We start from the raw sequence: 23,549 nt of genomic DNA, 5'->3' as shown, positions 1-23,549 counted from the left end.
ATCTCCTGAACTGAACACACTGCATTTGGAAAGCCTGGGAGTGTGTGGATGAATTTCCACCAGAGCAGATTCATTAGTCCTGGTTAGGTCAGTGCCCTCTCATGCTGCCTCCTGTATTGGAATGTAAGAACATGAGCTTCCAAAGTGGGAAGAAACAATTGTCAGACTTCCATGAAAGCTTATATTTGAAGAAATTGCATTTTATTTGTTGGAGAATATGAGTTCAGACAAACTATGCCAGGAAATAAGGAGTAATATTTAGTGACTTCTACAAGGTACAGTGAAGAGTTGTAATTTCCATTCTCTCGATTCTCTTTATGTCTGCCATGAGTTTAGTATAACTCCAGGCTCCTATCTTAGCTACTCCAATCAACACTGTGTGCCCAGTCTCTGGCCGTCATTATCTTGTACTTCAGTGCCTAGCACAGATCAAACATCTGGTTGAGAAAGAACTGGCAGGTTGATGTGCCAATCTTGTGATCATTTCAGGTGATTCTTGGGTTATCTCAGCTAACTACCTTCTCTTCATCATACATTGGCAAGTGCACACATCTCCCAGTCACTATTGTACCTGTATGAGACTCACAGAAGTGGATTGATGCACTGCTGATGGCAGTAAAGAAGGCATGATCTCAATTATCTTGCTTTTAAATGATGAGATTAAATGTTTTTTTTTCTGGTGTAAATTGTAATATGCCTTTGTTTACCTTTTGTATATAGTTTTGCAGTTAGCCCAAACACATTGTGCAGCCATCACAGGAAAGAAAGTCAGAGTCACAGCAATGTTCTTTTAAGAAAACACTGGTATTGTAAACTCCTCAGAATTTCATAATGTGTTTTCAGTAAGTGTTTTCATAGTGAGAGGCAGCTGAAGAAGCAAGCTGGATTGCAGATGACCCAGGGAGTTTATCAGTTTCTGGCTTTGCTATTCTTGTAGCCCTTTGTTTCACCTGAGTCAGAAGAGATCAAGGTGACAGGGTTTTGCATCCATGCTGTGCATTTCCTGGTGGTTCAGGAAGCCTCCTGTGTAGACAGCACCTCTCAGGACAAACTGGACGATACAGAATCACAGAGTCACAGAATCATTAAGGTTGGAAAAGATTTCCAAGATCATCAAGTCCAACCTTTGACTGACCATCACCATGCCAACTAAACCACATTACTAAGTGCCACATCCAATTGTTTCTTGAACACTTCCAGGGTTGGTGACTCCACCACCTACCTCAGCAGTCTATTCCAGTGCTTAACCACCCTGTCAGGGAAGGAATTCTTCCTGATGTCCAGCTGGGACCACCCTGGCACTGCTTGAGACCATGTCCTCTTGTCCTGTCACTGGTTGCTTGGGAGAAAAGGCCAACCCCCACCCAGCTCTGCCCTCCTTTAGGTAGTTCCTCTTATTGTGCCTCTTTTGACATTTTACATTGAATCTCCCCTAGTCAGCAAGAGAAAGTGTCTGTCTGTCCACCTGAGGCCCAGGCTGAGGGACACCAGGTCCCCTGGGAGCCCTGATGAGCAAGGCAGAAACGTCAGTGGTTTGGATGCCAGCTCATAAAGACATCTGATTTGTTTTGAAACTCTCTTGGATGCTGTGAAATCCAAAATTTCAGGACAACTGGACAACAGATTTTATGACTTTTGGCTATTTCCTGTTTCCCATCACAAAAAGCCAAATTGTGGCCTCCTAACACCACTGATAACAGCAAGGCAAACAGGAGAAGAGACATGCAAAATGGGAATACTCTCTGAAAGGACACATTAAAAACCACACTCTTGGATTCTACAAAATACTCAAAATACAGCTGATCATTTGCCTGTTTTCATTACCAATGAGTTAGCTGTTTGATATGCTAACAAATACAATTAAATACATAAAAGGAATGAATGGTTGCATAGGACAGTAGTTGCTCCTTGTTCTGTGAGGCAGTGAGCAAAGTCAGTCACTTGATGAGGTACTGCATAATAACACAGTGAGAACAGGAAAAGATGCTGCTGGATTTAATGCTTAAGCTGAAGTCAGTGGAAATAAGTCTGTTGGTTTCTGCGGAATTTGAATTATGATTTAGCGACTAACACAAACTCAGGTTTTGTGTCATAGCTGCTATATCTGTTGATGAGAGCAGCTTGTAAGGAGGTCAGCAGAAATCAGTGTTAAGGCTTATCTCTCAATTAATGCGCTGAATGCTGGCATTAAAAGTAATCTTTTAGTTGGACAATACATAACCACTCAAGAAATACTGATGGAGAAAGTTCAGTGACACCTTTTCACTGACATTTATACTTCCAGAATAGTGAAGAGAAGAAGAAGATAAGGAGGGCAGCAGTCTACAGAAAGGAGAAAAGGCCATAAAAAAAGGGAACATGCACTGGAGAATATGTTGCTTAATGAACAGTTGGAGACTGAAGTAAAATGTGATATTCAGGCAGAAGGTGAGTGTGAAGCTAAGAAACTAGGGAATATTTCAGAGAGCTCAGGAACTGAGGCAATGATTCTTGTGGTGTAGTTTCAGAACATGACAAAGGAGAGGTCAATAAATACATGGTATTTACCTGCTGACACACCCAGCAAAGTTCACTGGGTGCAGCAAAGCAACCACCAGAATAGGATTGCTTATAACCAGAATTCATTTGGGTAGGAAACACTAGAGGTATCTCATTTAAAACTGTGTGTACTTTGAAGGAGCACTAGGAAGGTGAAACTGACGTGTTGGCTAAAGTTTCCAAAATGCCTGCAAAGCACTCTGTTAGAAGATCACTGTTATTATTGAACTATGATATTGCCCCACTGGTTCACGGAGTTTGCAGGCTGGAATTAAAAGAAAAAGGAGGATTGCGGTGTATTTTAGAATTTCTCACATTTAACATATTTTCTTTTTGGAAACATAGAAAAGAAACTTCTGGGTCACCAGCTGTAATTCCTGGGTCCTGCAGGCAGTCATGTTACCTAGAGGATTAATCCCCTATCAAACTCCTTGAACATATAATGACCATCTTTACTAATGTTAATGAGAATTGCTACTCGTAATTTGCATTTACACACTAGTTAAGGATCTTGAAGTGTTCTTTTATATAATATGCTCATTTTTATTACAGGCATATTGAATTTAAATGACTTGCCTAGGGTCTCACAGCAAGCCAACAGCAGAATGACTCTTAGTGCTCCTAGTGCTTTGCATTAAATCCTGGCCATTAACAGCTCCCTTCATAAAGGGAGCTTTGTAGCTGTAGATCACCTCCTGGTGCTGATGAATCAAACCTTTTCTGGTAGCGCAAACAAATCCATAAATTACTTGAACCCATGTAATGTTTTCCTGTGTCTGCAAATCCTGACTTCCTGTGAACTTAGAAAATTGACACAAGTCTGAGTAATGCTTAGATGGCCTTTGGTGTATGACCAATTACAAAATTTTCATGTGCTAAGCATGCACCTCAGATCTCTATTTTCTGTATGAATACGGCAGTAAACTCTAGATTTGTTTCAGGAAAGTTTCAAAACTTTCAGTATATCTTGTGCTGTTGGAAGCACATGTGAAAACAAAAAAGCAAAACAAAACCACCAAGCCCTGAAATCAAACCAACTAAACAACAACAAAACAAAAAAAAAACCCCAATAGTAAGACTATAAGAAACAAAATTTCTTAACTTTTCCAGTGGCAGAATTTCTCTGACACAGGCACATTCCTTATCACTGATGTCTCCTCTGAGTAACATGGTCCTTATCAAAAATTAACTCTAAAAGGAGGAGATGGAGCATCCCTATATATATGGGCTCTTCTCTGTTAAGAAAGATGCAGTACCACAGAATTACCTGAGTTTTCTGCCTGTGTCATTATTATTGTTGTCTGTAGCAAAGTGAAATGTTGATATTTCCTCTTACATTATATTTCCCCTTATATTATATTCCCCTCCTCTATGCCTCCCATGGAATGAGCTTCAAATTGTACCAAATGATTTCAGGATACTATTTCCAAGCTTTTGCCTGTGGGTTTTTCTAAGGGAAAAGGGTTGTTTTGTGGCACGACACCTGCTGTAACATGAGAGGAAACACTGGGTAGACCAACATCAGCTACAGCAACACCAATCCCACTCATCAAAAGAGTTCCTCCAAGGTGGTGGCAGCTACCCAGGAGCTCTCACCTGTGGCAAGTGGTGACATTTACTCCTGCTGGGAATGTGGCTGGGCAGACGAATGTTAAAGAGGGCCTGCAAGGCCGCCTGCGCCGCTTGCCCCTTGGCCAACTTCTTGCTACGTCCTGAGCCTTCAAACGTTCTGCCGTCCACTCTCACGGCCATCACAAAGCTCTTGATGTGCTGCTTCTCCACCGTCTCCGAGAGGCAGACGTAGCGCAGGCCGGAGCGCAGCTCATTGAGCAGCACCACCGGGTTCTTCTCGCTCTCCGCCTTGGCCATCCTGTGCTTGCCCGGCTTGGCGTGGCCCATCAGGTCCAGCGTGTGGCACAGCAGGCGCCCGTGCCGGTAGGCGGTGGAGAGCAGCTCGTTATTGACCGGCTTGTAGACTGAGAAGTCCTCGCTGTGTGTGGATGGTTCGAACTCCTTGAACAGAGTGTCTGGGAAGTCTGCCTGGTCGGAAGTGAAGTCCGTGGATGGGCTGATGCAGTTTCCCATGGCGAAGTGGGCTTGGCAAGCGTTGGGGAACTGAACAAATGACTTGAGAGCTAGCTCTGCAGCGCGCATTTTGGCTTTCTTTTTTGTGGGGCCTGTGCCTTCAAACGTAAGTCCGTTTACTTCCACAGCAACAGCAAAGACTGGAGCATGCACTGGACCTGTCTGGGACACCATTTTATATTGTAATCCTGGTTTGAGTTCGTGTAGCTGAACCAGAGCGTTCTTTGGCGTCACTGACCATGAAACTTTCTTCCAGATAAGCTGAAGTTTGCAGAAATGGCCATTATTGCCTTCCTCTAAGGGTCTTTTCCTCTTACTGCTAGTTGTTCCCCCTCTTGCCCTATCAGTAGATGCTATTGGATGATCCTCCAAGTTGCCAATGTTTCGATTTTCCTTTACTTCTGCACTGCTGGTACCTGTCAGTAAAGAAAGGAAACAACTTGCATTACAATTGTCATCATCGTAGCTGACACTACGCCTAGGGCTGTCAGAATAGCCAAAAAAGAAAAAAAAAGAAATAGTTGCTAAGCCCTTTTTAGGAGTGTTCCTTAAATATCTGTGTAATGGTTGGTTTATTATTTCTAGCACAGTTTTTTCGCATGTTCTGAATGTTTACTTGTCCTTAAAGGTCTGCTTCTATTAGTCATTAGCTTTCTGTTTTAAGAAAAGATGACATCATTCAAAGATGAAGCATAATGGATGCCATGTGACTTAAATGAACTGCTTGATAATTGCTAGTAAAATGTAAATTGTTGTGATAAGGCACGAAATGATGACACAGACACTGCTGCTCTCGAGGGGAACAAAAAAGAAGCACCTTTATTTTCTGACTCCAACATTTATAGTTTTCCAAAGGTGACAGTGGATTGGAGGGTGACAGTGCCACCTCTCCAATGCCACTGGACAGACCAAGGGTCCATTAATTCTCTCCACCTCCATAAAAGAATGCAAAACATAGGTTATTTACAGAACTGTGTGTGAGAAAGTTTGTTGAAAGAATGTAAACATCAGAAGGTTTAACAAAGTCTTACAAAATCAAAGCGACAGTAAATAGTTTGAAAAATTTCCTTAGGATGACAATTGTTCCATAATCCATGTGGGTGAATGATTATGAACACATTATTAGAGACCAGAAATGATTCACAAACAGAAAAATGGGCCAATTCATTGAATAATCTATTTGCAATGAATACATTGACTGTCTCTGCTCACACCATAGCCTCTTGCATTGTCAACTTAATGAATCCAGACCAGGAAATGATCTGACAGACCTTCATAGCATTTGAAACAATTTGGTCTGGACTCAAATCTCAGTTTAGGAAGTGAGTGCCTTTCTGTCAAACTCAATTGCAGATACCCTTAGTTTCTGCATCAGCAACAACTAGTATTGCAAAAGTTGTAGATAAATCCCAATGAGACCAGGAGAAGCCAGAACATCATGATGGGAGCAATTACTGATGTAAAGGATGATCTGTGTCAAAGAAAAGCAACAGGAGAGAGAGAGAGTGACTGCCAGGAGTTTCAGGAAGGGAATGAAATGCCAGTGGGGAGCTATGGAGTGGGGAGCACTCTGTTGTTGAACCAATGAATCCCCCCTGCCCTGGACCATTCCTGTGCAATGTGCTGCAAGGCGGTGAGTGCTCTGTGCCACAGCAGAGGCATGGCTGAGAAAGGAGAGTCATCCCACTGATGTCCTGAATGAGACACAAGATGTGCTGCTGGCTAAATAACCATCCTATAAAATTTCTGTAATTTCTGATGAGTTGTTTTAATGTCTTGCATCTCTGACACATCCTCCTCATGTGCATTCCCTGGGACAGAGACAAAGGGAGGAAGTAAATATGGGTGTAACCAACTTACAAGGCAACCCATCCCAGGAGAGATGCACCTGATCCCTTTCCTGCACAGAGTACAGTGCAGCTGCCTGCTGTACTCCAGGCACTGCTGGGCATGGAGCCTTTCCCAGGTTTGGTTTGTTATTGTCAGACACTATCATGCCACCTGCACAGACTGTGTCAGTCCCATGCACAGAGAAGGTCCGTGTGGTCTTTAGGGGACAGAGAATGCTCCTCCCACTTTCTGTAGGGGCATGGCCATTTCTCTTCTTTCCCATGGCCAGGTTTTCTCTCTAATCTGATAATGTAAGTTGGTAAGTATGTAAGGGGTGAGCTTCTGGCTAAGCTTTGAGAAACTCCTGTTGGAGCACTATGTCTGTGCTGCACCCCAGTATTAGGCTGGGCCAACAGAAGCACAGGAGCCTGTGGAGATCATGTGCAACCAGCCATCATGATTAAAAACTTCCTTTGTATCCTGAAATGTTACACTTGTTTTTAATATCAAAAGACTTTTTCCCATCAGAGCACTAAGTCTGCACTCATCCAAGCTGTTCCACAGAAAGAGGGCCTTTGCTTAGACAGAAGTAATAATAATGGCACAAGTGCCATGTGTGGGGGCCCATTTGCAGAACTGTCTTTAGGCTCCCTCACCTGAAAACCCTGCAGCACACACTGAGCTTCCAGCCTGGGTCTGTGTCTCACCAGAGTTATCACCAAAGAGCTCTCTTCTGCAGTGCTTTGCTGAGGCAGAACATGACAAATTAAGGTTTTAGTGACTAGTTAATTTTTACTTTCTGAAGCTAAGGGGACAGAATGAAGACAGGTGAGGAAGAAAAGAAAAGCAAAAGACCTACATAATAGAAAAAAAAAGTTTCATCATATGGTATTCAGCTGTATAAAATATGACATCTTTAAACCAGCCTCTCTGGAAATAAGACATTTAAAAGATCATGATAACTAAGGCACAAGGATAATGTGCTGTATTCTCATTGAGTTCACAACTCTATTTATAGAGACTGTTCTGAAGGGAAAGGCAATATCAGCTTTAACGTCCTCTATCCAGTTTGGCAGTGTCTCTGGCCATTTTCTGTCATGACCCTTTCTCATGTTTTCATCCCACTCAGAAGATATCTCTTTAGTTATGTGTATTTTGTAATGTAAAGGAAAAATATTTTGACACAGACATATTTTTTTTAGCAGGAAACAGGTTTGGTTCTGTATTTCACACCTCCTCTCTCATCTTAACCTAATAGGTTTTTACAGAGCCAATTATGGTACATAATGATACTGTAGTCAAGAAGCATGAAAAGAAAGATAGCTCCTGCTTCACACAATATTCAGCTTTGAAAAGAATTTGTATTGATTATGCACCACTGAATAGGAAAACTCAAGAGGCTATTTGTGTTTATCATTCATATTGTCTTATTCCATGTGGTTTTTCTTTCACGGTCAAAGAACTGCGGATTTGTGAACATGAATGTGTGACCTTAACATCTTACCTTAACCACCCTCAATACAAATATGGTTAACTAAAACCACAAAATAAACATTACTTATTTCTATTACATTGTGTCTATAAAATTGTCTAGTCCATGTTTTGGCCAACAGATGGTTTGCCTTGATGAAGTGAAAAAAATGCAGAGATGCAAGTGTAAAACTTCCAGAGATGAAGCACGAAGGATGTGTGGACAAAGTTGGGCATGCACAGAGATGCCATGCCTGTATTTATGGTGTGCTTTAGCCTTGTCACAAGGAAGAAAATCTGTGCAAGTACCCTTACAGCCAACCAGATTTAGAGCACCTGGTCCCGAAACACCAGGAAACAGCTCAGTTCTGGCCAGATCTCAGTAGGAGCTGCAGCAGCCAAGAGTCATCATTGTCTGTAAAGCAGAGGCACCCTAAACTCAGTGAGTGCCTCAGAAAGTCTGTGAGCCTGATGGACTCGTGTGATCCCTGGCAGCTGCCAGGAAATGTGAAATTACTTTATACTTTCTGGTATCTTTGAAATAGGAAGTCTTTGAAATGTGTCTTTTATGAGACCTCTGTGTAGCAGACATAAGATTACCTCTCTAATGGTGGCACATGTACTTCTATTGTGAAAATCAGACAAAGCAGGCAAATGACACCAAACTACACAAGATAAATACTGTAAGCAGCTGTAATAGAACAATCACAAGCAATTTTAGAAATGAAGAGCGCTAAAAGGAAAGGGGTAAGTCAGAGGATACACACAGGGAAAATGCAAAACTGTGGATCATTTTCAGTCTTGTTATTTCTCATAATGTCTTTGTTCTTGACTTTCCCAAATATATTCTTTACATTTGGGGAAAAAAAAAGATAATAAATTATGGCTCTTCCATGATGAAAGGTTGGAGAATAATAACATTGAAAGGGGATGGAGTTAAAAAAAAAAAAGAGGAAGAAAAATACAGTTTTTTGGCAATAGTTTCTAATTTATTTAGTAAGATTTCTAAAACAGTCCTGCAGCTTTGCACTGTAATATCTCCCCAGGTAACTTGATTAATTGATTTTTACCGTTTCACAGGCAACAGGAGACATTGTGATCTTGTATTTGCTTCAGTAATTGAATGGGAGAAAGGAAAGCAGTTAGTGAAATACATTTATTTATGCACTGTTCCTCAATATTCTGACTGCTCTTTCATGTTTTTCTCCTTTTGGTCATTATGCACAGTAGAGTTAACCTAGAGAGTTTGCATCATCAAGAGCATTTCAGAGCTATAATGCATCACTAATAATGACACTGACTATGTCTCTAGGTCTTAAGGGCTCTGCAGGACTAACCATCCAATACTCCACGCTACATTTGAAGAGATAATATTGTTCCTGTTGAAGGTTATTCTGCAGCCAAGCCAACTTCTAGGGAGGATGGGAAAGGAGAGGTGGTAGGTGGCATCTTAATTTTCACTGGCATCTTTACTATTGAATTACAATAGACACTACATTATTGAAAAGTTGTGATATTAAAAGAAAGAATTTTCAGTATCTGCATTATAGCCAACTCTTGATTCAACTGATAGCTCTGAGACAAGTAGTTACTGTCTTTAGAAATGTTTAGTAAGCATGGATTATTTTTGCTCGCTATTTATCTATATCACATTGACTACAGATGTTAGGAGGATTGACTTCCATAATTCCTGGAATACTTGAAAGCAAAAAATCTTGAATCAGAAGCAGTAGGTATGAACCCAGGAGCCAGAGCCATGGTACCTCTGTCCAAGGCCAGCTCTGACATCAAATGCAGTGTAGGGCAGTCTCCTCTTGCAAGCAAGTTGGCGTTTCCATACACTTATTGATTCCCCAGCCAAGAATTGGGAACGTTTCTGCCGGGATTTTTAGGTTGATATTCTTGACTTTGGAATGATAAACTTGAAGCTAACAAAGGAAATCACTATTTTCTCTCTCACATGAAAACACACTTATGTATTTTTAAATCTTCATGTAAAAAGCCTAGGCAAGCCATGATTTCTCTGTTGCTGTTGAACACTCTCTGGTGGCTCACAGGGCTCAGGTGGTTAAAACCAGTGTCATTAGATTTTGTTGGTGTGTAACACCACACTGCAGAGAGAAGCATTACCAGTGAAAAAAGTACAGGACTTTGCTTAAAGTGAAGATAAACAGTTTGTGAAAGGTGACTGCCATTGTCTTTAGCTGTTCCAGAATGAACATACTCTGCTTTGCCCACCTAACTGTCTGAAATAACTGTGAAATCCGTGTCCACTACAGATCTTACCAATGAGGGGAATTATTCAAATAATCTAATGACCTGACTTAGACTGATACTCAAATTCTGGTGCTGTCTGCCCAAGTTAGCAAAGAATGGCATGTTACAGAAAATATGGGCAGCCCATGGCAGGGACAAACTTAAGGACATGCCTTCCCGAATCAGAACCAGAATATTTTAGGGCCTGGAGAAATCCAAATGATAGCAATAGACACAGTTTTAAAAACAAAAATAAGGAAATAGTTTTGGTGAGGGATTGCTTGGAGCTCTGCCTCCTGAAACAGGTTATTCACTATTTTCTTAGAGACAGGGTTATCTGTCTCACAGTATGGGGCTGTATCCCACACTGTGGAAACAAAAGCTTGGGGCCTCCTGCTGTCTTGTGAGGAATTTGACCAACATGCTTCAGTACATCGACTCTGAGTCTGGAATGTGACCTTCCAGACTGCTGCAGTGGTTGAAATCAGCGTCTTGGGGACCATCAGCTCCCTCTGCAGACACTGGGGAGGTGTGTGCTGCCCTGAGCCTGTGCCCGTGGCAGCACTCCATAATGAGATTCCCAGGAATCATGTGCTCCTGCTAGAGGTACAATCTGGATTCAAAAGTACCTGTGGCTGGTGACAATCTGCCTTGATCCCGTGGCAAAGTGGGGATGGCACATTTAAAGATCAGGGACAGGCATAGGCTTGTAACCTCATGAAAGGAGGACAGGTTTAAGCAGTGAACAGGCAATGATTATTTGCTGTTTCATGCAATCCCAGCACTAGAGACAGCAGGTCTGAAGCAATAAAAGGGTGCACTTTTTGACAGCATTCTACATCACTCCTTGTTCCTGGCTGTTGTTGAGATCAGAACTATCAGTGGGCTCTGGAGAGGACTAGAAAGTTCTGTTGATGCCTAAGAAATATGATGATTCAGGCGCAAGCTCTAGCAGAGTAAATTTTTGCTAGGGGCTAGAAGGATATACCAAGGGAAAGATCCCCATTTAAATGTCCTTTTTCTCAAAGAATCATTAACAAATGCTGAAGACCATGTACAGAGCTAGGCTTCCTACTTCTAATCCTCTGTGATATTTCTTACATTCTTAGGAACAACTGCCTTCTGGGGATGAATAGGGTGTTCCTTTCCTTCCATGTTCAAGATTAAACCTTCATCAGAGACAGATGATTACCCACAATTCCATTCCAAAGGTGCATCGTGCCTTTGATAGGTTTTTCTAGTATTAGTTCATTGATTATAGACCACAAAAATCATGTCTGTATGCTAATAATCACCTGTTGAGAATGCAGGTGTAGTTAAACTGCATGGCTCCCTTTGTAAAGAAGGCCTAAGGGAATGTGAAACGGGATTTGTATCCATTTCAGCTGGTGGAACTCTGCCCATTGATACAGCACAGTCAGGAAGCAGTGCTCCCACAGGATGCTCAGTGAGCAGAAAACTACAGGGATAAGCAACCTGCTTCTCTACCTTGCCAGCATTCTCCTGGGCCCTTGTTAAATTGTTAACACAGGAGAAGATTTCTCCACTTGTTCAGAGCAAATCTCTGAAGCTCTTTAAAATATGGAATTACTCCAGAGGTACATGTGTGCTATAGGCTTTAGTGGGATTTAGGCCACTATACTGCAAGTGAACACAGAAATATGGATGAATTTAAATTAATTCATATTTAAAAAAAATATTTAAAGATTCGAATAGTAACACCTAAAGCACCGTCTGTGTACCAAGAAATACATAGCTGCCTTTTCACTGGAGCATATGTTTGACCAAAGGGAGAACTGGGTAGGATGACCCTGAAAACAGTGACATTTGCTGTTTCTCTTTCAGAAAACGTAGCTTACCCTGTCCATGTGAGCTGTTTTACAACCCACGCAGGCATGAAGCTGTCTTGGTGTTACAGTAGCAACAAGAAAATGGTGTTACAGTGTTTGGCTTGTACAAACTTCCTACATTACCTAAAAATAACTAAGTAGCACATTTGGGAACTATTACGCAGGAGGCGCCTGCACAAGCTCATGGTGTGCAGGATATGTTTCCTCTGTGTGTGTGTGTGTATACTTCTCACATGTCTTCCTGAAAATACAGCCTTCCTGGGAGCAATTCTGAAGGATTTTCAGGATTTTTTTCCACTTGTTCAGAGCAAATCTCTGAAGCTCTTTAAAATATGGAATTACTCCAGAGGTACATGTGTGCTATAGGCTTTAGTGGGATTTAGGCCACTATACTGCAAGTGAACACAGAAATATGGATGAATTTAAATTAATTCATATTTAAAAAAAATATTTAAAGATTCGAATAGTAACACCTAAAGCACCGTCTGTGTACCAAGAAATACATAGCTGCCTTTTCACTGGAGCATATGTTTGACCAAAGGGAGAACTGGGTAGGATGACCCTGAAAACAGTGACATTTGCTGTTTCTCTTTCAGAAAACGTAGCTTACCCTGTCCATGTGAGCTGTTTTACAACCCACGCAGGCATGAAGCTGTCTTGGTGTTACAGTAGCAACAAGAAAATGGTGTTACAGTGTTTGGCTTGTACAAACTTCCTACATTACCTAAAAATAACTAAGTAGCACATTTGGGAACTATTACGCAGGAGGCGCCTGCACAAGCTCATGGTGTGCAGGATATGTTTCCTCTGTGTGTGTGTGTGTGTGTATACTTCTCACACGTCTTCCTGAAAATACAGCCTTCCTGGGAGCAATTCTGAAGGATTTTCAGGATTTTTTTTTGCCTTTGCTAAGATCTGTAATTGCCTGCTTTCGCTGTAGTGTGATGTCCATGTGATGCTCAGCAGCAGAAAATAGCAGGCTGTGCTTCTCTCCGCCAGCAGCTCCTCCCCGTGGTGTGCACCATGACCAAACCAAGGCAGATCAGCAGCAACAAGGGGAAAACACCAAATTCCTCCCACTAGGTGGCTTTAATAGGACAACATGGTAGCATGTGTCTGGCTGGAAAAAAAACTAATCTGGGAGGTGATACTAAAACATTGCTCATTTGGTTCAGAAAGATTCCTTTTTTTTTTTCTAATTTTATTTTTATTTATTTATTTATTTATTTATTTTTTTTTTTTAAGATTCAAGTTTTATTCAGAAAGATTCCTTTTTTTTTTTTTTTTTTTTTTAACATTCAAGTTTTGTTACAATAAGCAGGCAGGACAACACACAACGATTGCTTCTAGGTGACAAATGGAAGGGCTTACTGAGGGTTGTTAATTCCCCCAGCTGTACAGCCATGGGCTTAAACAGTTGGTTGAGGTGTAAAGGCCCAAGAAAATACTAATTAGCCAAGAGTGGTTAATTTTTAGGTTATAACTGTTTTTTTAAAACATGTTTAATCAATTCTCAATTTGATGGTTCTGTGCAGGGCCAGGAACTGGACCTGATGATCCTTGTGGCTCCCTGCCAGCTCCCTTCTGTGATTTCACACGAGGACTAGCCAATAGTTGCACAACCACCTCCTTTCCACAATTGCTCCTTCACTGCAGAGATTTTATTTTTGAACTTTATTGTTTGTCTATAAAGAAAAGAGACTGCTTACTTAAATTGTCTTCATCCTCCATGGTGGTCGGGCCAGGGCTCAGGTACTTGAACGGTGCTATGAAGGTTGACAGTATGCTTAGTTTTTCTAGAAGAAAACAGAAGAAAAGATACGTATAAAATCAGTACTTAGTCAATGCATTCACATCTACTTCATATTTTTTCTCAGGTCAAAACGTCTTGGTAAGTCTGTTTGGTTTTAGGACCTGAAGGAATGGCCTGAACTTGTGTCAGGGCAGGTTTAGGTTGGATATTAGAAAAAGGTTCTTCCCCCAGAAGGTATCTGGGCACTGACCCAGGGCAGTGGTCACAGCACCAGCCTGACAGAGTGCCAGAAGTGTTTGGACAATGCTCTCAAGCACTTGATGTGACTCTTGGGGATGGTGCTGTGCAGGGCTGGGGTTGGACTCGATCCTTATGGACCCCTTCCAGCTCAGCACATTCTGTGACTCTACCATACCAGTTTACTGAACCTCCATGCATTTATTACAGCTGGCACATGCAAACACATTCCTCCTGGTTTCTGACCCCATGTAGTGTTTCTTGACTGTGCTTCCCAGCAGTGGTGCCCCAGGACTGCAGAGTACGGGGTGCTTGAACTGGTCCAGCTGGGAATGGGGAGGCAGTCAGCCCTGGGAGAAGGGACATGAGCTCTGCTCTAATGGATGGGATCATCTACTTCACTTGTTTCCCCTCCCCAGTGGAGGCTGAACCAGAATTCTTAAGAGAAAACTCAGTGATGGATGGCACAAAAGACTTCCATGGCTTGTAATTCTACCAGTTTTTGATATGATCTTTGGTAAACCCTTATGGTGTGCCCAGAAAGCTATTGTTCACTCAGCAAGAACACTATTTGAAATCCCTCTTGTGGATTGATATTAAGTGCTTTTAACTGCAGTTTCTGTTTATCCTGCAGACAGTGTATGGCAGAGACATTTACTTCCAATGCCATGATCAGACTGAATTAGAGGCCAGGGCAGATTCAGCAAAATGAGAACTCATACTGACTTATACTAGGTTAATATTTGGCTCAGGATTTATCTATAGGGAAAAGCTGAAGTTAACACAAAAGCTAGAAACAGATATATATTTAAGGGTTTTATTTCCTTTGATAACTAGTTTGTTTAGCTGAACTTTTTTTTTGTTTAGGCTGAATTCCTTCCGACACACTACGGAGACTTTATTAAGGACCAACAATAGCAGAGAGTCTACTTGACAGAAGAAACAGAAACACAGCTAACAAAGGTGATCCACAGCTTTGAAGAACTTTGTTGCTATCCTAAAGTACTTCTCTGCTTAGAAAGCCTCAACTATGGCTGAGGAAATAGGCGGCTGAGACTCACCTATTTCCACAGTGAAAACGCTCTGCATCCTGCACATTGTGAACAATGTTGGCCTCTCATCTTGTGGCAGAAGCATGAAAATCAGACGAAGAATGTATTCTTTCAAGTGATACAAGAAATATGTTTCCATGGGAAATTTCTTTATCATTGACAAAATATTTCTCTGAATTTCCTCAAACTACTGTCTGCTAAAGTCTCACTGGTCTAGAAGGTATTCCAGCTGAAGAGCTCTTTAAACTTTTTCAGCAGCCCATCAGTTAGCTTTTTGGCCTGGCTCTTCCTACATTTGCAAACAATCCTTGTTTTTGTTAAAGACTATTATCAGAACCCATCAAAAATGACTGCATATATTTGCCCTTGGCTGGGTAACATTACAGCTCAACTCTATTACAAGAATTCACTGTAAAAGCTGACTGCTCTTTGTTAAGTAAATACAATAAGCAGAATAAAAGATTGCCTGAAGAAAACCTTTTTCCGTCCAGAAACCTTTCAGCCCAGACTAATATATAATTAGAGCACAAATTAGCCTCCTTCAATTGCAATTTCATTACAGGATTGCAGTGATGGCAGGAACCAAAAGAATGAGGCTATTTATGAATGCTATAGCCAGAAGATCTTTCTAAGTGAATTCTTTGACGCTTTTTTGCTAAGGCATTGCTCACTGAGAAATGTGGTGTCTCTGTACGACATCTCACTGTGTGTGAGACTGTGGGGTTGTGATCCTGATAAAGGCTGGTATTCACTCCTGACTTCCTCAGCTGGTTTCTTTGATTGAAGTGAAAAGAGCGTAGGCTTTTGGGACCTAATCCAAAGGCTGCATTTGGTAAGGGAAATGCTTCAGATGATAGACTCAGGATCAGGGCAGCCCTTGGCTGTAGTACCAGCAGTGACTGTTGTGTCTGGGTACTGAGATCCTAAAGTGTGTGTACTGCACCTGTGCCTGACTGCTGACAGCTGTCAGACCTTCAGGATTAACCCTCAGGACACTGATGTCACACACAAACCTAAATCTTGTTTGCTGAGAAAATATTCTCACTTCTCATAGAGAGTTAATTCATTAACCAAGCAACATGGAAATGCTTTCTTGCTGCAGTGACTAATGCTTACTCCTGCCACTAATCAAAATGCAAATCCATTTAGTTTTATACTATACTATTGCTAGGTAAAGGGATATTTTATTATTTAAGTTTGTGTAATTGATAGGTGAAATTTGCAATGTAGATTTAAAATTCATCAATTTCATTTTTATTTTGTCTTAAGGGACCCTTCAACCATCTCAAGCTTTTGTTGGTACTGTTTTCCACTTGTTCCCAGAGCCCTTGCTGTGACTTCACTTTGAGTGGCAGAGAAACCAGGATGTAAAATTTGCTGCTTGCTTGGAGCAGCGATGGATGGGTTTATGTCAACCAAACACAGGCAGGTCCTAATAACAGAATATACTCTATCAATACCAGTGATAAAGATTATAATTCAATATGTCAATCCAATGGCTAAGCAAGGGAACATTTAGCGTGTGTCTGGGAGGAGGGCAGGGTTTTGAGTGAGCTCTGTAAAGAGAGAAAAGCTGTAGTATACACACTGTACAGATGAATTATTGACCCAGCAAAGGAGGAAAAGATAAATGACAGAATAATTATTGAAGGTGTTTACAAGGAAATAGTCAGGTTAGGTTTAAAATTATTGGTATTATTGTGCATTTCCATTTTTTGCTCATTATTGCCTGTTGCTGTATAGACCATGAGACACTTCAGCTTTATTACCAATAGTGAAATTCAGTGTTAATTGTCAAGATTAGGAGACTTGTGTAGTCATACTTTATGGTCCCTGTGTAGGTTAGTGCCCATCATAATTAGCCTTGTTTCCAGAAGTTTGATGAAATCTTATAAATAAGAATAAAGGACAAAGTTGGATTTGAAAAAATCATAGAGAGAAATATCACAAAAGCTTCTCTCACTCTCTTTTCCTTCCATGACTTTGCTCTTTTTTTTTCTTTTTCTTCTTTTTTTTTTTCTCCCCCAAAAAGAAGCAATGACAGGTAGCCCAAAACTAGATCAGCTATTTTTACTTTATAATTGTAAATGTTCTCTGTAGTTGTCTGTGGAATTTATTTTTTAAAGTTAGGAAAGACAGTTTAAACAGAAAAAAAAAAGACATTACAAAAACTCTTTTCTACAGAATTGCAGACGATATAACTCTACGTTTATGAGAAGTAATACATGGAGGTATTATTGCTGGCATTAAAGTTGCACCCAAAGTCTCTGATGCCGTGAAGAAGAGGTTTCATAAAGGCCTACATGGACACAAAGAAAGCATTTTTTTCAATGGAAATTGAGAGACAAAGAGCAGGTGTAGTGGAATTTATCTTTAGATGCCCTGGAACACTATGGCAAGATGATAGCATCATATTTTGTAGTGCATTCACTATAAAAACAGTCTTCCAAGTGGAAATCTGCTCCAGTACTATAAGCACAAAAATCATCATTTCTTCTGAAGAGAAGCCTATTACAGGAAGGAAACCTCACTCTTCTGTTTTGGGATGGAAAAGGATTTCAGTTCACTCTTCCAAGGATATATTTTCCAGCAACTGTAAATAGTTAACATAGAATCATGAACAGTGTTTTTACTGTAGCCATAAAAATAATTTAAATTTAAAAAAACCCATGGAGCAAGATATGTGTTGCATGAAATACAGAAAATGCTTTAGTACAAATGATTCAGCAAAGCCCGGCACATAAGGCAGGCAAGTTTCCACTAAAACCTGCTTTTCTTGTGAAGTTGCTCTTGCCCTGGGGATGCAGTCAGAAGGCTGGTCACAGGTCCTGTAAATACACTTTTATTGTGAAGACAAGAATGCACATATACAGCTATAAACACCTTTGTGCCCTTCATACCTATCAGTATTTGAAGGGCACCAGACAATACCGCTTGATCATCAACTCTAGGGAAGTTCTTTCACTCTCAATCACCAGAATAAAAGCAACAGGAACAGCAGGAGCTCAACACTTTTAAAAATCAGCCCTTATACATGTTGGACAAATTGTTTAGCTTTGAGAAGAGCAGACTGAGTGGGGTCATAACAGCAGCCTGCAAGCACATAAAGAGCTGCTGCATGGAGGAGCAGAGTAAACTGTGTTCCATGAGCATTAACACAACTAGGAGTAATGGGCTTAAATTGCACCAAGGAAAATTCACTTTAGACATTAAAAAACCCTTCCTAACAGTAGGGATAGTGCAGTGCTGGAATAGCTTGTCTGGTGGGGAGGTGCTGAAGGGCTGTAGGGAGACAGCGGGAATCTGCAGGGGGTTGCACTTCCTTTAGAGAAAGAGCCCATCCTTTATACTCTCCCATCTCTGCAGACTCCAGTAGAAAAACTTGCCCTGACCATGAGCTCCTGCAGCAGGTTCTAGCTCAAACTTGGAAAAGCGAGTAGTATTTGCTGGTGTTTTCAGAAGTTTGTGGCATGCTCTTTTTCTTGGCAGCTAATGAGCACTATTAATAATTGTTTTTAAAAAATGCAACTTTCAAACACAAGAAGGATTAGACAGATGGATACCAGTGGTTTGCCAGATCAGAGTTAACAATGTTTTACTGAATTAGCTTCATTCTCATATTGAAATTAATTACCATAAACTACTTTACTTGTCAGAGGTCCCTTCAATAGTATTCTTTTAAAAACACAATGTGGACATTATAAACCAGTCCTAAGTAATTAATTTGGTTTGTGTAGAGTATGAAATTACTCAGGAAGGGACAAATATGATGTAATAGTGTAAACTCTCTTGGAAAAACCCTTATTTTATATTTCTCTAAAGCAGTATTTGCAGCTACTTGAATAGTTACATTTTTACAGTTGTGTTTAGCCTTGATTTATTTTGAAAGGGAAGGGGGGATACAGGGAAAACAGAGCCTGCACATCAGGAGATGATTCTTTATCTTCCTCCCTATATTTTAGTCAGTTCAGGCTTGGGCTGACACTGACTGACAGGATGAAGAGATTCTTAATGCAAAAGAAAAATATGGCAGATTTGAGGAGAGAATGACAATATCTTTAAACCACAGCACTTATTGGGAAGGCTCAATGCCTTCTAAATGATGGCTTGTATGGCCACCATGCTGCATCATTTAATTTCAGCAGCCAGTTTCTAGATAAGGATTTACTTGCATGGTGTCAGAATCAGCCCTTACAGCTGAGCTTGAGAACCAGCTGTTGAAGCAAAAGTTTCTGGGTGTGCAGGGCTTAGCAGCATTGCCCAAGTGCTTTTTGCTTCACAGGCAAGTAGGCAGGCTCTGTGTGATGCTTTTATATCCACACTGACAAAGCTGTGCTGGGGGCCCCATGAATTGCCACCACAGCTCCACTGGGGCTGGGAGGGTCTCTGTCCATCCCCTCCAGCCGTGTGGAAGTTGGAAGTGTGGCTGCCCTAAACCCCTTCAGAGGGCTGGTGTTTCCATAGGCAGAGCAGCAGCTCTGGCTGCTGCAGGAGCTCCAGTTCAGTGCCTTGCACGGGATAATTTCAAGCCTGCAAATATTTGCAAGGGACTATTGGCACATGCCCATTCCTGCTTGGTTTGTGTTTTCTCTCTCAGCCCTACCCTGTGTGGCCTTAAATTGGAGCTCTGCTGACATCATGGACCCTTGAGAGCCATCAGTCAATGCAATTGGAACAGCAAGCCTGGCTGAGCAGTACAAGGGGGAAAAAAGAGTCTTTGAACTGGAAAATATGAAAGGGTTAAAATATGTGTGACTGTTCCTGTCTGTAGCTGTGATGCTTGGCACCCCTGAGAGCGTGGCCTTTGAGGTGGACAGTTACTAAAGGTCTGCTTTTTATAATTGGTTTTTAATCCAGAGCATTTGCTGTGATATCTCACCCTGGCCCACGTGGGAACTGTTAAGGCAAGCTTTCCTTGGAGGTAGCAGAGAAATATGCAGAGAGAAAAACCTTCTGGTTGAATGTGATTTTTGACTGAAACAATTTTCTTAAAAACAGGGACAAAAGGGACTATTCAGATTAAGGAGTTTAGTTTTTGAAAGGAAAAAAATATATTCATCATTACTTTATTTGTTCTTTGCTTCAGCAAGGACCTGAAACAAAGATGTAAAATATCAGAGCACATTGTTTTTAGACAGATAACTAAAGGGAATACAAAATCAGGGAACATTTTGGTAGTCAGCATATTAGGAGAAGAATATATTCATCATTACTTTATTTGTTCTTTGCTTCAGCATGGACCTGAAACAAAAATGTAAAATATCAGAGCATATTGTTTTTAGACAGATAACTAAAAGGAAGACAAAACCAGGGAACATTTTGGTAGTCAGCATTTTAGGAGAAGGTTTTCAGCTGCTGGAAGCAGGTTGTGCCTTGAGTTAGAAGTCAGAGGTGTGAACCTGGAGCCACGAAATCTTCCTCTGAAACAGGGCAACAAGCTGTTCAGTACGATGCAGTGCCCAAGCACCTGCTTCTCTGCCTTGCCTGGAAGTTGAGCATGGCCTGCCAAGTGCAGGGGTCTTCTGTAAATAGATCTACTTGCTGCCTGTATAAGTTTTTTTATGTAGTTCTTGGAGCAGAGAATATCTTTTTGCTCTATTCTTGTTCAGTGCTTAGTGAAATGGGATCTGTGTCCAAAAGAAGAGCTCTGAAATGCAATTATATTAAATAGCAAGAACAGTTTATGGTGTTATGATACTGCAGAGGACACTGAATGTGAAACATCAGTTAGCTGAGGGGCCTGGCAGCTGGACTAATCCTCTGTGCATCCCGTCCCAGCTGTCTGCTGACCCAGAACTGCTACCTTGCAAAGCTTTTGGGCCAGCTGTGTGGAATGTTTTAGCAGGGCCAGTCCAACACCTAACACCAGGTGTTGTGCTCTGGCCCCTCTGCAGCCCTGCACCCCACCAGTGCCTCCACACAGGGCTGCAGTCATTTACTCTGAGGCCAAGGTAACTTCTGCCTTATCACTTATGAAGCAGAAAGGACCAGCAAAAGCCCCGTGCACGTGATTTGTATGGATTCACTCAATATGGTCTGAGGTACACTGGGATATGTTTAATTGATCACATCATGCATTAAGACATAATTTCTTTCTACAGTGGCATGTCCTGCAGCTCTCCTGCATTTCTGGAATGGAGACAGTGGGATTTAGCTGCAGATCTATCATGAATTCAAACAGGCACATGCATAGACAAATCTCAGGGGCTGACTTCAGTGCCCTGTTCCAGCCCACTCCAAGCTCCTTCATCGTGGAAGACTCTACGGAATGTAGAGTAGTGTTGTGTCGTGAAATATTGGTTTCTTATTACTTCCAGTAAAGAGCAAAGTAAGTAAAAACACAAGGTGGTTGATGGATTTTTAATAAGAAAGGCAATGTGTCTGTGTTTTGTTCTCTGTTAGATTCCTTGGAAATCAATTTGAAATCTAGTTCAGACTAGTAAAATTAGATCTAAAGCTATTTAATTTTGTTGCTAGAGTGTTTCTGTCTCCTGATGCCTTGCTTGAGGATACATAGAGATAAAAATTCTTGAGTTATTATCAGTTTATGTGAATCTGTCTGCCTGTGGAGTGTACTATATTATGTATTTCTAAGTGATCTGGCTGTGGCTTGGAAATGGCAGTTTAAAATCCACTTCTTAGCAAGCTTCTTATGCTATTTGAACATTCATTTTGGAAATATTTTTATTTTGCTTTCTATAAACTATGATATGCTTTTATTTCTTCTTCTTTTTTTATCCCTATTTTTTTGGGATGTCATCACTTTAGAAAACAAGAGAAGCACAGAGAAAATAATAGCACGAAACTCACCTGTTCCCAATGTGTGCTGAATAAAAATGCAAGAAGACCACAAAAATGGCTAGTGGATTTATTAAGCATACAATAAATCAGTATGATTAACTATGACTACTTGATTGTATGCCAAACAGTATTATCAAAGAGAAAATCTTCAGTCATATGGGCAACTAGTTTGGCCAGTTCTAAGGTCAGCAGGTTAGTTTCTCATCAGCCTGTGTCTCTGTACAAATCTGAACTACTTAAGGAGACTTTGCTAAGCTGGAACAGAAAACTGTTTGAAAGTTCTTGATTTGGGTTAAGAGAGGTTTTCCTATTACTAATTTAAACTTGTCAACTAAATTATGATTATGTGAAAAATGAGTAGTCTAACCCAAAGTGCCCGTTAGTAAAGATATTTAAAAGGGTGCCTGGAGCCAGTGGAGCTGGGGAGCAAAGCAGCTGCCTTTGCAGGCAGGAGTACAGACTAAGGCCCAGCACTGTCCATGCAGAAGGACAAGGAGGATGCAAAGCTTTGTGCTGCACTACCTGATTTTGAAGGGTTTTGCCACCTTATGAAAAGAGCAGTCCACTCAGGTAGACAAATTCTAGGATGAGGTTGAGCTGTTGACACCAAGTCTCAGTTTTCCAAACTCTGTCTCTAAGTTCAGCCATTATCTGCTGTAAGAAAGGCTGAACAGCCCTAGGAGGGCATGGACTCATACAAATAAATGACCATGGGATAAATGCAATAAAGCCCTCTCATTGGCATGGACTCATACAAATAAAGGAGGGCATGGACTCATACAAATAAATGACCATGGGATAAATGCAATAAAGCCCTCTCAGCAGGCTCCTATTGATTTCACCTGGGACCTGGATTTAGGCTAAAAGACTAACTTGTAGATGTCCAAAGTTAGGAGACATAATTTCTACACTACCTTCCTGGGAAATCCTGACCTGTGTTCTGGTGGGTGTTACCACTGCCTGTGTCTGGATTACAAGGTGCAGAAGGGGATGTCCTGCTTCCCTGAGCATTGCAGCCCCTACAAGTAGGCTCTTCTATTGATATATTTTCTTGGTATTTTCAGTCCTTGATCTATGCATAGGTTTGGGTAATGAACTGAATGGCACGTTACTGAAAGGGGGATCAAAACTCCTTTATGCTCACAGAGATCCCACTTAAGGCACTCAAAGAACTGCAAACATCATGAGTTACTACATGGAGAAACGGTAAAGATATTTCTGTAGGTGCAATGTGGATGAACAGCTAAGTATATACTTTATGCTCTGTAAAATGAAAGTTCCACTGTAAAGTGAGTCACCCAACATGGGCATAGCAATGTGCTTCACCTCAACACAAACAGCTGTTTTAGTTCTTTTAAGGTTTCACTTGCAGTTAAGGTTTCATCTGCAGTTAAGCCCACAAATGCAGATGCAGAGATGCCCATCTCCTTTCCAAAACTGGCTATGGGACTGATGTGGAACATCAGCTGAGTGCAGACACTGCCTGTGAGCACTCCTCTGTGAGCTGTAACCCCCTCCCTCCCAAACTGAATATCTGCTTAAACATTGGGAAGCGAATGGTCTGCATCAGAAAGTTCCAGCTGGCAATTAGTGGTGAAAGGCTTTTTAAAAGCTCTTCTCTGTTCATCTGCTGTAAGCAGCCAAGTATGACCTCTCCCTTTTGTACTTCCATAAGAA

General features: G+C 41.1%; 1 protein-coding gene across 3 annotated transcripts in view; it reads right to left on the bottom strand.

The window, feature by feature from the left end:
* The window catches only part of ADARB2 (adenosine deaminase RNA specific B2 (inactive)), a 302,575-nt gene that overhangs the window by 92,436 nt on the left and 186,590 nt on the right, over positions 1–23,549 (bottom strand). The window contains exons 1-4 of one of the 3 annotated variants that reach the window (XM_041408485.1): positions 19,670–19,708; positions 15,026–15,047; positions 13,739–13,825; positions 4,135–5,039 (exon numbers count right to left, since the gene is read on the bottom strand). In XM_041408485.1, coding sequence (XP_041264419.1) covers positions 4,135–5,039; positions 13,739–13,825; positions 15,026–15,047; positions 19,670–19,708 — 1,053 coding nt within the window. Of the gene's footprint in view, positions 1–4,134; positions 5,040–13,738; positions 13,826–15,025; positions 15,048–17,058; positions 17,084–19,669; positions 19,709–23,549 lie in introns of those variants that run through there. The other 2 variants (XM_041408486.1, XM_041408483.1) reach the window with 2 other exon arrangements.

Source organism: Onychostruthus taczanowskii, unplaced genomic scaffold (assembly GCF_017590055.1).
Source record: "Onychostruthus taczanowskii isolate IOZ18803 unplaced genomic scaffold, ASM1759005v1 scaffold3, whole genome shotgun sequence".
Lineage (NCBI taxonomy): Eukaryota > Metazoa > Chordata > Aves > Passeriformes > Passeridae > Onychostruthus > Onychostruthus taczanowskii.
Note: the sequence above shows the minus strand (reverse complement) of the source record. Positions and strands in the feature narration are given on the sequence as shown.